The sequence below is a fragment of the Anopheles stephensi genome, chromosome 2, assembly GCF_013141755.1.
Source record: "Anopheles stephensi strain Indian chromosome 2, UCI_ANSTEP_V1.0, whole genome shotgun sequence".
Lineage (NCBI taxonomy): Eukaryota > Metazoa > Arthropoda > Insecta > Diptera > Culicidae > Anopheles > Anopheles stephensi.
Window position 1 is genome coordinate 62,924,639 of NC_050202.1, and position 18,554 is coordinate 62,943,192.

The window sequence follows — 18,554 nt, forward strand, 5'->3', positions numbered from 1 at the left end:
AGAAGATCCTTCTCAAAGAAATTTCGCTTGCCAATAAGTTTGGCTCTCCACCCCTCCCATGGTTCGTTTAACATCTCTGATACGCCGCGGACAATACCTCCTACAGCGATTGGCAGAAACAATCAAAATGTTCGAAGGAATCACCCTGAACACATTTACTGAAGCCGTAATCATTTACATTTATCAGAAAGCCGTAATCAGAAAAAAGTTGATAAAGATTGTTTTTAAAATATTTTTGGTTGTAATCGTAACCATCCCACGTGTGCAATTGCAACAATCGGTAGAGGGATTTCAACAACGAATTCCACTTTGAAAACGCATGTTCGAAAACGGCGAAATTCACTTTCGAACATGCACCCCGTTCGGGTTCGGGGTTTCGCTTCGGCTTCGTTCGGCTGTTCAATTGCAGCTGTCAACGAGTACGAACTGACACAACCTCCCATTGGCACAGTATGTGTGTTGACGTGTGAACCGCAACATTTCCCGAGTTTTTGGCGTTCTGGAAGGTAAAGCAAGTAGGGAAAATCGCACAGCAGCGTAGATCCAAACAGCTGCAGATAAGCTGGGAAGCTGGGTTGGCTGGCTCGAGGTGCGTGATTAAGTAACAAGTGTAATCGAACAATCGTTCCCATTCGGAAGTGTCTGCCACGAATCCGGGTTAAAGATCAGATCCGGTCAGCAGTTGTGTGATAAGCGGCCGTGAGTGACTGTGTGAAGAAAAAGCACTGTGGATGACGATTTTTGACGAGTCGTTACGGCACGAAAGTGATTCGACAGGGCATCGCACGACGTACGGGTGAATTCATAGAAATCGATGAAAACAGGTCACCTACAACCCTATTTTCCCGTTGTTTTTGAAACGTGTGGGACTGCTGCGTGACTCAGAAATCGATCCCAGCCATGCACACACGCACGCAAGCACTCACACACACAGAAAAACACGCAAGTGAAGGGTGGTTTTATGTTGCTATTGCGCGGCAGCACTTTAGCCATCGTACGATTGTTCTCGCGAACCTTTGGCAACCCAGTCCGGGGCTTGGCTTTTCCTCTAAAACGTCCTCCCCGCTCTTCCCAACACACTCCGTCACATCCGAATTGAATGGTCGTGAGCAGCCGGTAATAACAAATACAAACATCGCCACAACAACGGCTGACTGCGCGTGATGGACGTATGACGCAATCGTACGATTTTTCCAATCCCTCCCCCCATCCTTCCTCGACTGCTTCGTCAATGAGCTTCTCGGGTTGCATTGAATGCAAAAAAGGGCAGTGAAAAAGATGCTGCATCGTTTGGTACTTGAGCAGAAGTACTCAACTCACGTACCACCGTTAAATATGTTGCTATAGTGATAATGAAGTTGAACCAGAGCAGGCAGCGGAAGTACGGAGGGGGAGAGGTATGGGAGAGTAGGCTGGAAAACGGTAACCAAAACGACGTCCTCGATGACGAATTCCGGAATCCGCATTCCACATCATCCACGCAACCGAACTGTAGCCCTGCACCGACCGGTGGGTGGTATGATGAACCGCCTGCGATACGATCGGCGGATGCCTGTTTGAAACTGGTTCCTTGCCCGACGAGTTCATGGTCCGCAAGGTCTAGTGTAGGTAGAAATGCAGAGTGGAACCCGATCGGAACTAGTCCAACCGGCACGTGGTTTTTGAAACGCACATTTGGGGGCATTGGGACATGATTCACGCACACGGCTCGCTACCTTTGTGGTTTAAGTCTGTGTTGGTGAGCCTTTTCCTGGCTGGACTTACTGTGTCTGAGGCTGCAGTGCTGACTGTGATCTGAGATGTTTGTTTAAAAATTTCTGAACATCAATGACTTTGTTGGTGAACTCTTTTCATTGATGATCGTTGTCTCTATTAAATTATTTTATCATTTTTTCCGTAGCACAACATCCAACACATATAATCCTATTTAGTTTTTGGTGGAATTTTGCTTAACCTACTTTATTTTGGCCAATATGTCTCTAGTTGTTTGAGGTGTATTGAACACCGGATGCTATGATGGTGTTTCTGATTTGCTTGGCCTACTATGCCTAACAACGGCCTCTCATCTCTGGCGTCAGCCTAGTTCAGATTCGAACCCAGACTGTACTTATTTATTAATGGATGCACCCATGCACCTTATCCTTGTCTGCCGCATGTCAAGTGTATGAAAAAATTGTCGTACCGACACACCCCATACCTTAATATAGCCCTCTTAGGGGCGTGTACGAGCGAAGTAAAATTAATACAAAACTCGCATTCTTCCTCTGGGCCGACTAAATTAAGAATAAGACAAATGTAATGAAGCGCAGAGCTTTCTATATTTATTTCGTGTGCGGATGTTCCTCGATAAGACACGCCGCGTGTGGCGGACGATAGCTGTTGCACCCGTCAAGACAACATTGTTCACAGACCCCTCGGTCGGCTGCCGAGGGCCGACTAGCTTTATGTTTATGGACGAGCCAAGACTGCGAGTCAGGTGAAAGGTGATAATTTTGTCACGAAACGGACGAATGGAATGGGGTAACTAAAAAATTAGCCAAAGCCTAAGAGAATCATTCCGAGTGCGATTGTTTCGATTACCATGCGCGGGATTCGTGGACCGGATAAGCAACGTCACGTGGAGCTCAATCATGGAACCGCGTGTGTGTACGTTTAGCGTAAGACATCGCTGTTCTGATGATGCTGCCTCGTACATGTGCCATTTGAATCAATCAGACCACAGCCTCCACCCCATCCGTCTAGATGGTCTTGTTCGTAATGGTGTACACGTTGGGATGACATTAAAATTGATTGTTGGTCTGAATGTCGCCTCACCGTTGAATGTTACTCTATTTCAACGTAATTCTAGCCATTTACCAATTGCCAAAAATTGTAGCTATGCTACACCCGTTTTCGTGCTGTTTCATAATCAATTATTCAATCCTATCATGCCACCGGGCGCGTAATAAAACTGCACAACCATTTCTAATACGTTTGTCCTTTTCTTTTTTGCAGGGATTAGTAACGGTTCCCCCGGTTGAGGACAGTTCCTACTGGTATTACGCGCAACATTTCAATTACGTCGTCCGGTGGCGCGCGAAAGGACAAATCTCTGACAAGCGTTAGCTCTGTGACTAGGCTTTGTGTGAGACACGTGGAAGCAGCAACGTGTTACGGCGTTAAACTGGCCTCGTCTACCACAACTCCGCAGCAGACGCCCGCGAGAATGTCGCGCAAACGACCACGTGACACCTTGGATGATATGTCGGGCAGCGGCGCTAACAACAACAGCAGCAGCAGCACCAGCACCGGCCGCTTGACAATCGACGAGACGGTTTCGATCACGATCGATCCCAACGGGGAATTGGAAGATCGTTTGGCCACGCAGGAGCAGCAGTCGCAACCACAACAACAGCAGTTACAGGTTGATGCCACGGCCGCTGTGTCAGCTGATGGAACCCCTGATAATAGTATGAATGGTAGCAGCCGTCGCTTCAGCAGCATCCGGATCGCGGACGAAGGCATCGAACCAGGGCATGGCGATCACTTTTGGCCACCGAACAATGACGGTGCACTGAATGGGCACGTAAACTTTGGCCAGCCTGCTGTCGGGCGTCCCCGTTCGTCCGATCCAGTGTCGCCTCCGTCGCTCTCATCGAACGGATCTTCCTCGGTGGCCACATCGTCCGGATTCGCTAGCCAAAATGCAACGAGTGGCGTCGAACATAGCCCACCGGTGGTAAGTTGTGATAACAACCGTTCTCCTTGTGCTACTATTACGCATTGTACACGCGCTATCGCACGTATTCAGTGGCGACAAATTCGTGCAAATGCTATTTTTATCAATGGACGTGGTAATTGAAAGGTGTTTTTGGGTAGGTGACAGGACCGGGGAACTGGAAGATGATCGAAGCTTTTCCCCCTGGGCGTATGTTATGAAAACAAACCTCAGCACCGTAATCCCTTATCGGAACCGTCAATGGGAACGCAGTATCGGCGGTATCGGTAAAATCGTGCTGCATTTCTGGCGTGGCGATGGCTATTGCGCGCTTTCGCATACCGTGCACGACAATCTTCTAAAGCTACGCGCGCGATAGTGTGCACCGAGTGTGTTTATGGAAACCCGTTTCCGAACGGTATCTTATCTTCACCACCAAGGGGATTGGGAGATTTTCCGTCGTTTTTTTGTTGGTCCTTTTTGATATGCAACTTACTACGTCGTTACGTCAAAGGGAGGAGGGTACGTACGGAGGATGTTGCTCACAACATCGTACGATAGATGACCCAGCAGGAACGCAGCAGGAAACCCCCATCTGTTGGAAAATTGATAAGAGTTTGGGTAGGTGAGCGCCGCTGACGAAGCGTGGCCTTGCGCCATCGTGGTTTCGCCCGTGTTGTGGAATTGAGGATCGTAGAAACGGACGTAGATCATCGAGTTCGTTACACAGGCGTTGGGTGATGAATAAGACCATGTTTGATGTGGATTTGCAGGATGGGTGGTGTGGATGATTTATTGGCAAAAAAAACACGTGTTTGGTGTGAGTGTTGAATTTCTGATTAGCAGCAGCGGGATGGACAGATCATTTCCCGCAAGTGTGTGTTGGAGGGTACACATGTTCCCTTCTTCCACGCAAGAACACGTGCTGCTGGTGGCCCAAGCGACAAGTACACATAGGACAGTGTCCCGCTTCTTTTTTTTTTTTTGGTCGTTGTTGTTCTTCTCTTCCGACAGACAAAAACCTCCCAACACAACACACAAGCCCCACTAAGCTAATGGTGGCGGCGTATGCGTAGTTGTCTACATCACCATCGGTCTATATGCCCGATTGCGTCATGTGCGTCTGATGATGATTGTGTGACACGTTTCCCCGAACTCTTATTCTCTGGGTGTCGTACGATTTAGCGGCTGATGAAACCGCATTTTTTTAACACAGTACAATCCAGCCCCGAAGAATGAATCATCATCAAACATGCGTACTGAAAAGATAGGCGTGTGTGTGCGTGTGCGAATTCACGCTCGTTTCTGCCAATAACACCTGTACTGCAATTCATTATTCAAACAACGATACCTCGAAGCATAAAAAATCTACGCACGCGGCGGTCTTTTACAGTTAGACACAGCGGGTGTGTGTGTGTGCGTAACGGAAGCTCTTATCACCTTCCCTTATGTTTTCGGTGGTAAGTTTGGTAGAAAATCGGTGTGTGTGTGCGTGTTAGTTCCGTTTTGAGGTCGACCAAATTCCAACGACGGCCGACGTCATCACCCATATAAGAAGCCGCTCTTTCTTACGCGCTGCTGTCTGTGATTGGCCGGCCCGTGCTGCATGTGCGTAGATCGCGTGATTTTCTTTCCACTTGTGAGATGGTTTATGTGTGGCGAGACATCTGGGGCCAGCTACTGCTATTCCTGTGCTGCCGTTATGCTGGTGCAGCATTTGTAGGCTGAAGAACTTTTTATTTTAATATTGCTTTCTATGCAACAAAGCATAATCTCGAATGAATGAAATTAATCTGGAATATGCTGTACCCTCCTTTGGTGCTGCTGTACACGGACAAATCATGATAGGAATGAAAGCAATTTCAAATAACTCTACCCCCGCCCGACATCCGCGACAACCCCATCCAGATGCAGTTTGTCGTTTTTTTCTTGTCATTGTCGGCTCTTTTTTTTTCGGTCTCCCTGCTCGGTAAAATCGTACGATCGCGCGCCACATCGACGGCGAGCGAGTGCGAAAGTGGCCTGTGCTTGTCGGTCTGACGTGGAGTTTTTAGCGTGGTACGGATAGTCGTTAGACGCGAAGCTAAAGAAACGTGAAACAAAAAAAAGGAGGGAAACGGCCTAATGCTTTCTCGGCAGCAGTTAAAAACAGCCCCCCAGTAGTTAGTAGGGAACATTGAAGGAAGGAAGGTGTTTGGAACTAATGCTCACTCCGTCCGGCTTAGACGGAGAAGCAAATAAGCGAAGAAGAACGTCAGGAAGGGGTTCATTTGGAAGTGTCTTGCTGAGCAGCAGCGCTATTTTAGACACCGAAACTCAATCGATGGAGGAAACACTTGCCTGTTGGAAGGCGGAATCAAACCTTAGCTCGACCGGATAAGACGATGGCGCTACTTTAGCGCCCCTCTCGCTCTCTCGCCTTTGCCACCCATTTCTTGTCACGTTTGCAAAATTTTCAAGTTCAAGGACAAATGTTGTCTTGGCAGCACGCGAGAAGAATATACGAGAACGGTTTAATATTATGGTATCATGCGAGCGTGACTGAATGTGAAATGGTACAGCTGGTGCGTGCGGAACATGATAAGGCCGCAATATTTGATAAGACGCGACAAGAGAGCTGGACAACCAAGAGTCTGTTGTTGATGGAAGGCGCGACAAACCGGTAATTGAGTATAATTGAGGGTCATTCGTAAGAAAGGGTTCATATAGTGCAGGTACCTCATAAGGATGCAGTGTACCTTCTCCGCTTCACCAGGAAAGACCCTTCACCAAATTCTTGAAGAGATAATTAGCAAATTGGAGAAAAAGGACCTGGATAATGACTGTCATTACACGCAGTTTCGCATTTCACTGTTGCAACCTGTCTGTGGACAGTTGACGTATATTTAAGACACAGAAAAAAAACCCCGCCTGCCAAGACATGGCTGTCGGCAGTTTTATGCGAAGCGATCGTCTTATTTTCTGCTTCTTGCTTTTGGGTGCTCTCCAAACGCCACCCAACAGAAAGCAAGATCCGGTCAAAACACACATCACGCCACCGGGTATTTTGCGCTTTTCCTGTTCATGATTGGCAAACGGCGCACAAAGCATAAACGGTGACGAGGCAATGGGATTTATAACGAGCGGCAGTAGTAGTAGTGCGGTTCGTCGTCGATCACCCGAGATCCCGACGCCGGTACCGTGCTACGGAGGTGTCATGCCACAGCGAAAATTGGCTTAGATTTGTATTACGATCGGTAGACCGCTTTACAAAAGAGGAATTTGTTTTCCTCGTTCAATTAGAAGTCGATTTTCCTTTTGCGATTGCTTCTTCTAGCCCAGGTGTCCGACCTTGCACCCTGCGCTTTGCGATTAGCGATGCTCACGAAGCTGGTCGCTTGCCGCTTGTGTGTGTGTGTGCGCATTTGCTGCACCCGCTGTTGTGCGTCCTGTGCTATACGTAGCTGCCAGCCACATCGAGTGCTGCTGCACTGACGTCGCACCAACGCCGGCCGTGTTGCGTGTTACGTATACACGCTATTGGCACGAGAGCTCTCGCAAGCGCGTTCGCGACTCATCGGCAACAGTTTTTCCACGACTGCGAACTCGAACGGGTGTCGTTCGCCAGGTTCATCACTCTATGCCCGGTGCGGTAGAGCAGGCCGATTCGAAACTAATCTGCTCACGGTGACCGTACACGTCGGTACTCCGCGCGGTACCTGCCGTTTCCTTCGTGGGGACCCTTCACAATTTTGTGCACAATTTTTCACGTACAACTTAGTGGTGTTTTAAAGTGGTTCCGTTGTGTTACAAGAACGAGCTTGCATTCCTGAGGCTTCTTTCTGAGGCGATTCGCGGACCTGACAATCCAACAGCAGCGTAACAAACAGTGATTGCGTGGAAGTGCCACACACAAACTCTCCCTCCCTCGCTCGCTCTTTCCCGACACCTGTTTCCTGTTGGCGTATTGCAATGCAACGGCAGTATTATTACCAACAGCATAACATTTGTGGATCGTAGTAAACGTGGAACTTCGTGTGGTAGTGTGTGGGGGTTGTGAGTTGCCTGCTGAACTGATCAGCAGCAGAGTGTTTTAGAAGTGTGTGCAACAAGCATTTGTTTTTGGTACAAATTTAGTTAAAGTTTAACCGTTCGTGTGGTGTTCCTGATTTTAACGAGCAAATTAAGTCAGAAATACGTTAAAAGAACCATCCACAAAAATCACAATGGCACCGAACTATTTGCCGACAGAAAACGAGGGGCCTGTGACGCTCCCAGTACAACGATTGGACGTAAGTTTGAGATAGAAAATAGAAAAAATATGTACAAAAAACGGTCTCCAAAACCATTACCAAAGAGTTAGTTCCCTATTTATTACTCAGGCTTAAGCTTTTCTGTCGCAAAAATAGAAACCTTTTGTATGGTATTGTAATGCACCAAAGCGTCTGCCAGTTGCAGTGTCGAAAATGTAGGTCTCGGTGTGAAATTGTTGCCAATTTATGTAATAGCAACTCATCATCATGACCACCTCGACCACATCATCATTATCATGATGAACGCTGCGTGGCGCATTCTTCACTTGCAATGAGTGCATCTTTTCCTATGCCCGGTGAGGATGGGTTGTGTTACGGATTCCACCTGAGCAGAATGCCTCTGTCCGACACTAATATGCTGAAAGCGAAGAAGCAAAATCGTTGGAAGGGAAAACCAGCCGTTCGTTCCGTTGCCGAGCTCCGATTATATAGCATAAAAAGCTTCTAGAATCGTTTTTCGATTATTTTGGATTTCATCAGACCTGCCGAGGTGATTTCGGGACCATAAACATCTCCTCTGCTATGGGTATAGTCAGGCCAAGGAATCCAGAAATGGTAGGCGAAGACCATATTGTTACTGAACATCCTCGTCAGTATCTCTGCATCTACTAAGAAAAGTGTTCTTTGTGTGTACTGGCGCACAATGGACTGTGCCTGCCGAGGGACACCATTATCCCGTTTAGCTGCACCGCATCCAACCAATTACAGCTGTGGTTTAGCTAAAGTGAATGCCTTCCAAGAACGCAGTATTATCCTTCAACCGCGTTTAACCTTGCCACGGATGGCCACTGATTCCTATCGCCCTAAGCACCGAGCACACAACCGACCAGTGAAGATACTTTATATCTTAATATTTTATCACGCCGCGCTCTAGTAGTGCGCATCATCGTAGCTACACAAGGCCGTGTGGCTGGAAGTAGTCGTAATGAAAGGGTCTAATCTTTGAGCGCGCGTTTACCTCCACGGGTCTGTCCATACGGGTGATAATTATCGCTTAACCCAGTAGTGTAGGATGTTGCTAATCGGGTCTTCCGTTCTTGGGCCGGCGTTAGCTTGTCCGGGTAGTTACGCTAATCAGTGTTCAAATGAGTTTACTCCATAATTATCAACAACACCTCAACTTGAACTGGCTTGAGACGCAGCAGCACACTGGTGGAGTGTGTGGAGCCCAATCCATATTGGATGACACTAAAATGTATGGTCATCTGTGCTCACTACTGAGCAGAGCTTTTTTTTCGGCGTTATTTTTTGTCATGAAAATGAATTCGTGTCGTCTACGTAAGCTGCTGTGTGAGTTGGAACTTTTAGCTTCAACGTGGCCTGTAAAAGTCATGTTCGGTGAAGCCATGCGTGGACACAACAACGGAACAGTCCAAAGGTCTGTGTGTCTCTGGCATGATGATAGTAGGGTAGGAAAGGATTGCAAAGAAACGAAACATCCACAATTGCCACTTGTTTGCCGTTGAATCATGTACGGTGTTTCGTAATGAGTTCATGTCCATGTGCTTATCACCGGGCACAGCATTAAATGTCAACCGATGCTTAGTGAGCGAAGATTAGCACGCTAGCAAGTCAATGCGCCATTAATGCCATCAACAAACGGAATCCCGCCCTTTTCATCTCCGTTAGCAATGAGGGAACTGTGCAGCGAACTAACGTGGCTAATTTTAACGTGACGATCCCACAATCGATGGAATGCTTAAAAATAGAGACACTTGAGTAAGTTCGGGTGTTGATCGAACGATGATGTGGTTGTTTGCAGGGAAGCGTGCTGCTCACTGCAGTTGCACACATTTTCGGGACCATGTCAATAAGACCAGCGGTGGGAGTACTTTTCTTTTATTTGCTTCCCTCCTTAGGACATAAATATTAAAACTTACGCCTTATTCGTTTTTCCAACCCCTACAGACTATCTGCAAACAGGCACCATATTCCACAGAATTGGACGCGATCCGGGAGCGCGAACGATGCGATTACACACAGAAAATAACCTACCAGATGGCCCGTTCCGGAACGGCGCCGCGTATGATCCGTGTGTACGCGGACGGTATCTACGACCTGTTCCATCAGGGACACGCCAGACAGCTGATGCAGGTAATGCACCACCCCGTATTTGAATGAGCCTTGGCGCAATCGCGCTCTCTAGAACAAATGTATCGTCGCTGACTTGCAACATCCATACCTAACGGTGTTTTGCTTGTTTGCTCAATTTTCTAGGCCAAAAACGTCTTTCCCAACGTGTACCTGATCGTTGGAGTTTGCAACGACAAACTGACCCACAGCCGGAAGGGTCGAACGGTGATGAACGATGAGGAGCGTTACGAAGCAGTACGACACTGTCGCTACGTTGATGAGGTAAGTGTGGCGTGGTTTGGTGACCTGGGGTTCCCTACAAGCCTGCCTACATTGCCCATAATAACCCTAAACTAGAGTAATGTGTCGTCAACACACACAACCACACAGCTGGTGGCGTTTTGTGACACGTTTGCCGGAAGTGATCACGATTGAGTGGAATTGAGCGAAATTGCTCAATTGAGCGGATTGCTGGTAAAAGAAGGAGGAAAGAGCCGGCGACACGAGTTTGGCCCCGCAAATCAGAACCTGCTCACATGGTCCGTACCCTTGTGTCCTGGGGCGACTGGCCGGGGGTGGTGTCTGCGGCACACCAAGAGTTTCGATCGTACGATCGTCAATTGGTTGGTCGCCTGCCCTGGTCGGTCCCGAGGGCCTCGTGATTTAATTTTTGGCTCTAGTAAATTGGCGCCGTCGGGGTGGAAGCGAATGCAGACACACCACCGCCAAGGGGTTGTCAATTGACATCTCGCAAATACTTTGTATTCCTGTCGATATGGTACTGTTTGGAAGATAAATTGATGTTGCGGGATTTATTATATCGATTCATTGCAGTTCTACAGCAAACAAATCAATCGGAAATAAATTATAACGCCAGATTTTCTCTTCTTCTCCGTTGCAGATTGTGCGAGACGCACCCTGGGAGCTGGACGATGAGTTTATCGAGAAGCATAAGATCGATTTCGTGGCCCACGATGAAATACCGTACAGCACCGATGACTGCAACGACGTGTACGCAAAGATCAAGGCCAAGGGTATGTTTGTGGCGACGGAGCGTACGGAGGGTGTGTCCACGTCCGATATAGTGGCACGCATCGTGAAGGATTACGATATCTACGTGCGCCGGAATCTGGCCCGCGGCTACACGGCCAAGGAGCTGAACGTGTCGTTCCTGTCGGAGAAGAAGTTCCGCTTCCAGAACAAAATGGTCGAGCTGAAGGATAAGGTGCGCAAGGGCAAGGACGATTTCATCACCAAATGGGAGGAACGGTCGACCGATCTGATCAAAACGTTCCTGCTAATGTTCGGCAAAGAGCGAATCTCAATGTTTCTGTCCGATTCGAAGCAACGCATCCGGTCGGCGCTCAGCCCACCGGGCAGCCCGGGCAGTGGCAGCAATCACAGCTTGAACGATTGTGAGGATGATTTGGAAAGTCCCGATTCGGTGCTCGATTCGCCGCCGAGCAAACGGTCAAACGTGATCCGCAGCCGTCACCATCTGCTGTCGGAGGAGGACGATGAGGAGCAGGCGCTGTACGGATCGCGTTCGCCTGCACCGGTGCTGGAGGACGAGGAGGACGACGACGATGATGACGATGACGAGGCGTACCTGGATACACGCTCGCGGCCAACCTCCAACTACAACATTTCTGTAATGGCGGGCGGTGATGGGAACGGTGCGGGTGCAACGGTGAAGAGCAGCAGTAGCGGCAGTGGCAGTCGAACCTATGGCAATCGTAACTACTAATCATCAGTGCCGGATGGAGAGAAAAATCGAGCGAGAGGGAGAGAGAGAGAGAGTCAGTCCACTTAGGAAATGTGAAGGGAACATAGTACCGTCAGCTACTCTCAAGCGTACTACGCGAATGTCCCCGAGAAATGCGTTGTTGTCGTTTGCGGTGGGCTGGCTAGCTCGCTAGGGAATGTGAAACAAACGGAACGCTTTTGTAGAGAGAAAAAACCCTTGCCCGCCAAATTACATTCAGCAATCCTTCACCCTCTTATGTGTAGGCCGCCACCACCTGTGTACCTGTGTGTATGTGTATGTGTGTGTGCGGGTTGTGCACAGGCGTACAGACAGAGAATCCCTTTTGAGTATTATCATCGAGACGACAATATATAATGTGACCCCACAAACACAGACACACACACACGATGGGACAGAATTTTGAATGGAAGACAGCGGAACTAATCATGCTGAGGACCCGTTCCGTTAGTTGAGATTTCGGTGCAAAAAAAAAAGAGGGGGGCTACAAGATGGTAACTGGAATCATTGTTTACCTAAAAACTGTAGAAGAATCGCTATGTAACGCATTCTCAGGGATCAATTTGATGCGCGGGGAGGATGTCGTGGGGGAGGTTGTCGTGGTGGCTAGACTGGGCTAGATAAAATGCCAAGCGAGAAAGACGAATCGAGTTACGAGCGTAAAAGGCTTACCACGTCCAAAGGGTTTAAACGCTTTGCAGCAGGAACATTAGACGCATGAATATTGCAAATCTGCCTGCGCGAGTGCAGGAAGAATCACACAGAGGCATAATCGTAACGTAAGCGTGAGTCGCCCGGGGGTTGGTTACACACACACGCACACTAAATTATTAATCCAAGGTTATATCTATAATTGTATTTATTGTTTCTATTGATTTTCTTCTTTTTCCCACCCTACTCCCCTACCTTCTAATGCGATCGAAAAATCAGGCGAAAGCGGGAAGAAAAAGACGTTAGGAAAACGAAAACACGCAAAACGGTTACTAAGTGGGAGAGTGTGTAATATAAGGATGGCGTCGGGATATCTGAAACAATTGTCCGTTTTGTTTTGCCTGGCTTGTGGTGTACCGACGAGACTATGCGACTAAATCGTGTAAAGGTTAGTAGTAATAGTACTATTGGAACCGTGTGTGTGTGTGTGTGTGAAAAAAAGGTTTGTTATTACTACTTAGATAATAGAAGCAAGAGGGTCTTGAGATAGAGAGGGCGCGATAATGGCGGAAAATTAATACAACCTTCACTGTTGCGCAAAAGCTTTTCACACCGAAGCTTTATTGTTGGAAAAACTATTTTTTCTCTTCTTTTCCTTACTGTTGAGTTTAATCATACTGTTACTGTAGATGTGTTTTAGTTTGCACACTGAGAAAATGTGATATCTTTGAGTGCGTGCATAAGCAATGATGATTCTCTGTAGCCCGTTTCGGTTCGGCTTTTCCATATTAACAATATAGATAAATTTTTAATTGGTCACCCGGTGTTTGTAAAATCGAATTAAATTGCATGAGCGGGCGAAGTTTTAGCGTTAATGCTGTCTCTTTTTCACTATTGTGTTAGCTTGCAGCTGGAGGTTAATTATTTACACGTTGCAACCTGATGTTGTCTGCAGTATTCTGTGCCAGGTTTTAGATTCATTTGCTTGAACGTGGAAGTAAATCCCCCCCTTTTTTATTTATTGCCTGCTGTAACTACAAATTCTTCATCCGTTCTAAGCTTCTTGCGTGTGTGTCTCTGCCTACCGTGCTATGGGGATGCTAAACCCCCATTGCACCCATGGAAATTAACGGACTAGCGTTGCGAACGTGATACTACCGGGATGGCAATCGAAAGTTAACCTATTTGTTTTGTTGTTGCTTTTGGATAAAGTAAAACGGGTGTGCGCACACGGTGGTGTGTGTTGCATGACGACGATAAACTCCAATTATTGTTGGTTAATCTTTAAACTGCTGCGCTCGTAGCTATAGTGCAGAACGGAAATTAACTAGGCGAGTGGCGGTAAATTGATACCGGGCGCAACCGGAAGACTTGACTGAAACGATAAACATTCATTTTGAACTTAAAGAAATGAAAGGCAAACTTTGCAACGATTAAGCGACAACACAAACAAGCAAGCAAGCTAAACGCAAACCAACTTCTTACAACTCTCACACCCCGTGTCGACACGGATTCCAACACAACAGCAACAAACCACCACCGTTAGTATGTTTGGTGTAGTGCATTTTTGCTGCAAGCTCTAAAGATTTACAACAAACCAGATAATGGGAATTGTGCGTAGTGTGTAGCTGAAGAAGAAAAAAACAATTACCAACACAATTCCAACCTTCACAAGAATCCAAAGGAACTAAAACAGTTGTGCAGATTTCTGCCAAGGCTAGTTTACCAAGCTAGACATTGTTACGAGGATTGCATTAAAATAAAGATCATAAAAAATAACGTTCAATCGAGCGGTGTTAGTGGGCAGCGATCGTTTCGGCGGTGTGTTAAGGGGGAAATGTTTTTATTTTTAAGTTGCTTATTACTAGTAGTTTAATGATATAATAATAATATGTTACGAATTTTCAATTTATAATAAGTAAACATTCAATTATGATATGAAGCACTTCTCCGATATACAGATGTTTGTGTCGAGATGGACGATATGCATTAAATGGCAACACCATTTTGGCAAGTACTATGGCCGTAAGGAGAAGAAAATTTTAGTCAAGGATTAATTCGTCTTTTAATACAAGGCTCTCTTTTAAATCCTGTTTGACACTACCTAAGAAAAATCAGCTTAATTTTATTTACTTTTTTCCCCTCTCCTTCCAATTTTCTTGAATGATAAAAACAGTGGGAAAATTAATTCGAACCATAAAACGTAAACAAACCCGAACCTATTTCGAGTGGAACAGTGAAGCCCTTGTTTAACGGTGGCCTCGGACCGGTCGGCTGTTTGATTAGTTAAAACCATATAAATGAATGTAAACACATGATTCAATTTTATGGCAATTTTAAAATGGAACAGAATAGGTAAAAGTTGCCTTTCCAGGAAGGGTGGCTTTATTTAGTGCCATTTGATTTGTGCCCTTGGTACAAACTTCCTGCGCTTTGTGAGCTGCAGGCTCAGTATCAGCTTCTCAATAAGGGCACACGCGGTGACCTTGTTCCCGCCAGATCCGGAAGGGGAGTTAAAAATTCGAACCAGCATTGAATATTTATCGAGACGAAATTGAATACTTATGTTAATCCTTTCGCATCGTTGTTGTTACGACATCGCTGGGCCAGGGAAGAAACGAAAGCAAAATGCATGAAATATTTCGGATATTGCAGCGCGTGGCTGTGCATCGTTGCGCAATGTTCCGCTCCCACAAACTGGGGTCCTTTTTGTTGCAGCTACATTCTTCAGAAACCCGATAAAAACCGAAAATACTCTAATGGCAAAGTAAGCTGTCGTGGTTATTCAAATGTTTGTTCGGTAAAGCATTAACAGCTTTCAAGCTTTAAACACTGGTTACACCTCAATAGTGCTTGCTTGTTCACTTTGCAACATGATAAAAGGTTATTGTAATGTTAGAATGAAAGAATGTTGGAAAATTTCTTTGCTTAGTGTATGGTACATTATTTTTTTTCAATTTAAAACATATCGGTTAAATTACTTAGTCGTGAACGCGTGGAAGATATGAAACATGTAATGCGTTTTGCATACTTTACGGCGTACACCTTACAGTGCTGCTCAGAAAACATGCTGAGGGCTTTCGGCTTTGCTGCATATAATAGATGCAGTGGGGCGCTTAAGGTGCTAAATTATGTTGCTCATTTCACTAAACAAATTCAGTAAACTAATAACCAAACCATATGCGATCTGATGTGCTACAATTGACGTAGCTCTTTTATGGTAAAAGACTCGAGAAGGCCCCCCCCTGACAAAATTTGTTAGGCGCTGTAGGATTTACGCCTAAAGGTATGCAATCCGCAGTACACGTTGCGAGAGCTTCACAGTGAGCTTTCAGTGTGCTTTCAGTGTGGTCAAAATTGGTTGAAGAAAGTCGAATAAAATATTGTTATTATTTGATTAAAATCCCCTCTCCGTTAACCGTACCATTCATTTTGGGTTACAGGGGCTTCGTACTAGTTTTCAGTCGCAGAAGGGGTGAACAATCGGGCAAACATGCACGGCGTTCTCGGACGGTAACGGAACAGTAATTCGATGAATACTTGTTACCTTGCATTGATATTCAGCAAAGGAGGAAACATAAGAATATCATAATCTCAAACCACTTGTTACAATGTATTTTATCAAGTTCTACTCGCTGTCTATTAACAGTATTAAGGAACAATGCACAATGTTTACATCAAATGGGTTTTGATCATACAGAAATCCCACCGTACAACAAAAATGACAGGCCACAGTGCTGCACACAAAAGATTCTAGGGGGGGCCTTCTCGAGTCTTTTACCTCTTTTATTATTTTCGATCCATTCACATCGCGTTTAGATTCCTGCTGCGCTTCGAATAAAGCTGCGAATGCTGGGTCCGACCACCTTCGCGTATATTGTCGGCGCCGCACTGGTACAGGGTATCCGGCCGTGGGACACGATTCCCGTCAGTTTTCCGCCACACACGAGGGCACTTCCGCTGTCCCCTTTACAAACCTCCATGTTGCTGCCGTTCAACGAGCAAATTTGACTGGGGGAAGGAAGATATGAATCATTACCGCTGACCAAGCATTCATCGATAGGTACACTTACTCAGGCGTAATGGGTTTTCTAAATATTTCAGAACAGGAACTATCCGACTCAATTTTCAAATTGGTGTGGCGCAACTGCTTCGAAGGCAGTGCGATACTATTGTCATACCAGCCCCATCCAACGGCGTAGCAATTTGTGCCGGCCGATACAGCGGTCTCTTGAAGTTCAATCGGAGCCATGTTTGGCTTTCCTACGAAAGCTTTCTTCGGTGCCCGGAGCACGGCGACATCGTAATCTCTAGAGGCTGCGAGAGGGTTGTAGCTAGGATGGACAGATATTCTACGCACTTTGATACGATAAATGGGCTGATCAAGGTATGTAGTAGCTCCGTACAGCAGTGCCTAAATGAATATGCACACCTTGAGGGCAATGGTTCGTGAGTCGAAGAAGCGCTGCAACTTACCCGCGTAGGACTGTCCACAATGGTGTTTACGCAGTGTGCAGCGGTCAGGGCATGCAAACGCGTGATAATGCTGGCACCGCAGGTGTAACGGCCATCTATCCAGAGGCTTAACGCGTGTTTGTACTGGGCGATGTTCACTTTGTTGCCATTGATGATACGCCCCGAGTGCGATACTCCCTCGTCACTGGTTGCATCTTCTGCCAGCACTGCATTGCTGAACATCAGCCCCAAAAGCACTAGACCAACGACTTGCCGCATCGTTCGCTTGATTACAACTGAGAGTAGCACTGTAATACTTCCCGGTATTCAAACCCCGAACATCCCCACTATGTTACAGATACTTCGGATCGGTATGGGACAGTCACAAATAAAGCAGTTTTAAAGAGTTCTCTATAACCATAACATTCCAGCCCGATTGATACAGTTGTTAGTATCGTTGGCAAATTTTTTTAACTTGTCCCATCTTATATGAGTATACGCTCTTGCTACACCAACTGTTTCTACACAGCGCAGTCGAAGTTGTTTTGGCAAAAGCTGTGTGTCGGACGGTGTTATTTTTCCGTGTATGTATGCAGTTTGCTTCCCTGCTAAGGTTACATCTGATCAAATAGTAAAGACGCTACCACGTGCCATGAAGTATGAAGAAAAGAGCACCAGATTTTGTTCATTGTGTTTCTGTGACGATTGCTGGATAATCTATTCATATAATCTTTCTTTTTTTTATTTCTCTAATCTCGGCTACAGTCTTCACTGCGGGGGAACGGGAATCCGGGAATGGGATTTGAAGAAGACCGGTTACCGCTGTCGCCTCTTGCATCGAACCGCCCAAGGACGATTGTTAAATGTATTTTTTTAGCACGGTTCAGCGCCGTCGCCTGCCAATCCGTTATCCCGGCCGTTCTGGCGGACGCATCAACGCCAGCACTCCATCTCCTCTGTCCGTGTGGGACGGCCCAAAAAGGACTTTACGGGCTGGGTCGTCCAGTGTCATTCTCATGACGTGACCAGCCCACCGGAGCCTGGCGAGTCTAATGCGCAGCACGATGGAGAGATCATCGTACAGCTCGTAGAGCTCGTCGTTGTAGCGGCTCCTCCATTGTCCTTCCACACACGGGGCCAAAAATCCTTCTGAGCATCTTCCTCTCGAACGCGGCTAAGAGGGCTTCTTCAGTTTTGGACAGAGTACATGTCTCAGAGGCGTATGTGAGTACTGGGACTATACATGTTCTGTACAGTCTCCCAGCTTCGTCCGTCGCGACAGGTATTTAGAGTGGAGAAGTTTCCTCAGGCTGTAGTATGACCGGTTGGCAGCCAGCACCCGTGCGCGTAACTCAACATCAATGTTGTTGTCGGTGCTGACTTTTCACCCCAGATAGGTGAAGTTTTGGACGACTTTGAAGGTGCGGTGGAGGTTTTCACCTCGTTAATCTCCAACCTTAGGTTCTGTGCCGCACGCTCGATCCTTTGATAAGGCTTCTGTCTATGTCATCAGCGTATGCCAGGATCTGGATTGACTTATAGAAGATGGTCCCCGAAGGATCCACCTCCGAGTCACGGATGGCTCTCTCTAGCGCCAGATTGAAGAGGAGACAGGCAGGCC

The 18,554-nt window shown here is 46.7% G+C and overlaps 2 protein-coding genes across 9 annotated transcripts; one reads left to right on the top strand and one right to left on the bottom strand.

Moving 5' to 3' along the window:
- The first annotated feature begins 364 nt into the window (after positions 1 to 364).
- Positions 365 to 14,117, top strand: LOC118506683 (choline-phosphate cytidylyltransferase B). 8 transcript variants are annotated; one of them, XM_036044141.1, is made up of 5 exons: positions 365 to 506; positions 2,995 to 3,718; positions 9,898 to 10,083; positions 10,207 to 10,344; positions 10,964 to 14,117. In XM_036044141.1, exons 2-5 carry the CDS (start codon positions 3,206 to 3,208, stop codon positions 11,807 to 11,809), a joined length of 1,683 nt encoding a protein of 560 aa, XP_035900034.1. In that variant the 5' UTR covers positions 365 to 506; positions 2,995 to 3,205; the 3' UTR covers positions 11,810 to 14,117. The 8 variants fall into 8 exon arrangements, with proteins under 8 accessions (XP_035900034.1, XP_035900035.1, XP_035900036.1 ...); XM_036044142.1 differs by having other exon boundaries at positions 445 to 589; XM_036044143.1 differs by lacking the exon at positions 365 to 506 and adding an exon at positions 655 to 790.
- Positions 14,118 to 16,248: 2,131 nt separating this feature from the next.
- LOC118506684 (trypsin 3A1-like) lies at positions 16,249 to 17,366 on the bottom strand. The gene is made up of 3 exons (XM_036044150.1): positions 16,955 to 17,366; positions 16,552 to 16,892; positions 16,249 to 16,489 (listed from the first exon to the last, which is right to left on the bottom strand). The coding sequence occupies exons 1-3, from the start codon at positions 17,210 to 17,212 to the stop codon at positions 16,294 to 16,296; spliced, it is 795 nt and encodes a 264-aa protein (XP_035900043.1). The 5' UTR covers positions 17,213 to 17,366; the 3' UTR covers positions 16,249 to 16,293.
- Positions 17,367 to 18,554: the final 1,188 nt, after the last annotated feature.

Excerpts from the sequence above, each read along its gene's own strand:
- LOC118506683 (XM_036044141.1), top strand. The coding sequence starts at position 3,206 with ATGTCGCGCAAACGACCACGTGACACCTTGGATGATATGTCGGGCAGC. Across the intron at positions 3,719-9,897 it reads TCGAACATAGCCCACCGGTG|ACTATCTGCAAACAGGCACC; the intron begins GTAAGTTGTGAT and ends CAACCCCTACAG. Across the intron at positions 10,084-10,206 it reads ACGCCAGACAGCTGATGCAG|GCCAAAAACGTCTTTCCCAA; the intron begins GTAATGCACCAC and ends TCAATTTTCTAG.
- LOC118506684 (XM_036044150.1), bottom strand. The coding sequence starts at position 17,212 with ATGCGGCAAGTCGTTGGTCTAGTGCTTTTGGGGCTGATGTTCAGCAAT. Across the intron at positions 16,893-16,954 it reads TTGTGGACAGTCCTACGCGG|GCACTGCTGTACGGAGCTAC; the intron begins GTAAGTTGCAGC and ends ATATTCATTTAG. Across the intron at positions 16,490-16,551 it reads AGAAAACCCATTACGCCTGA|TCAAATTTGCTCGTTGAACG; the intron begins GTAAGTGTACCT and ends TCCTTCCCCCAG.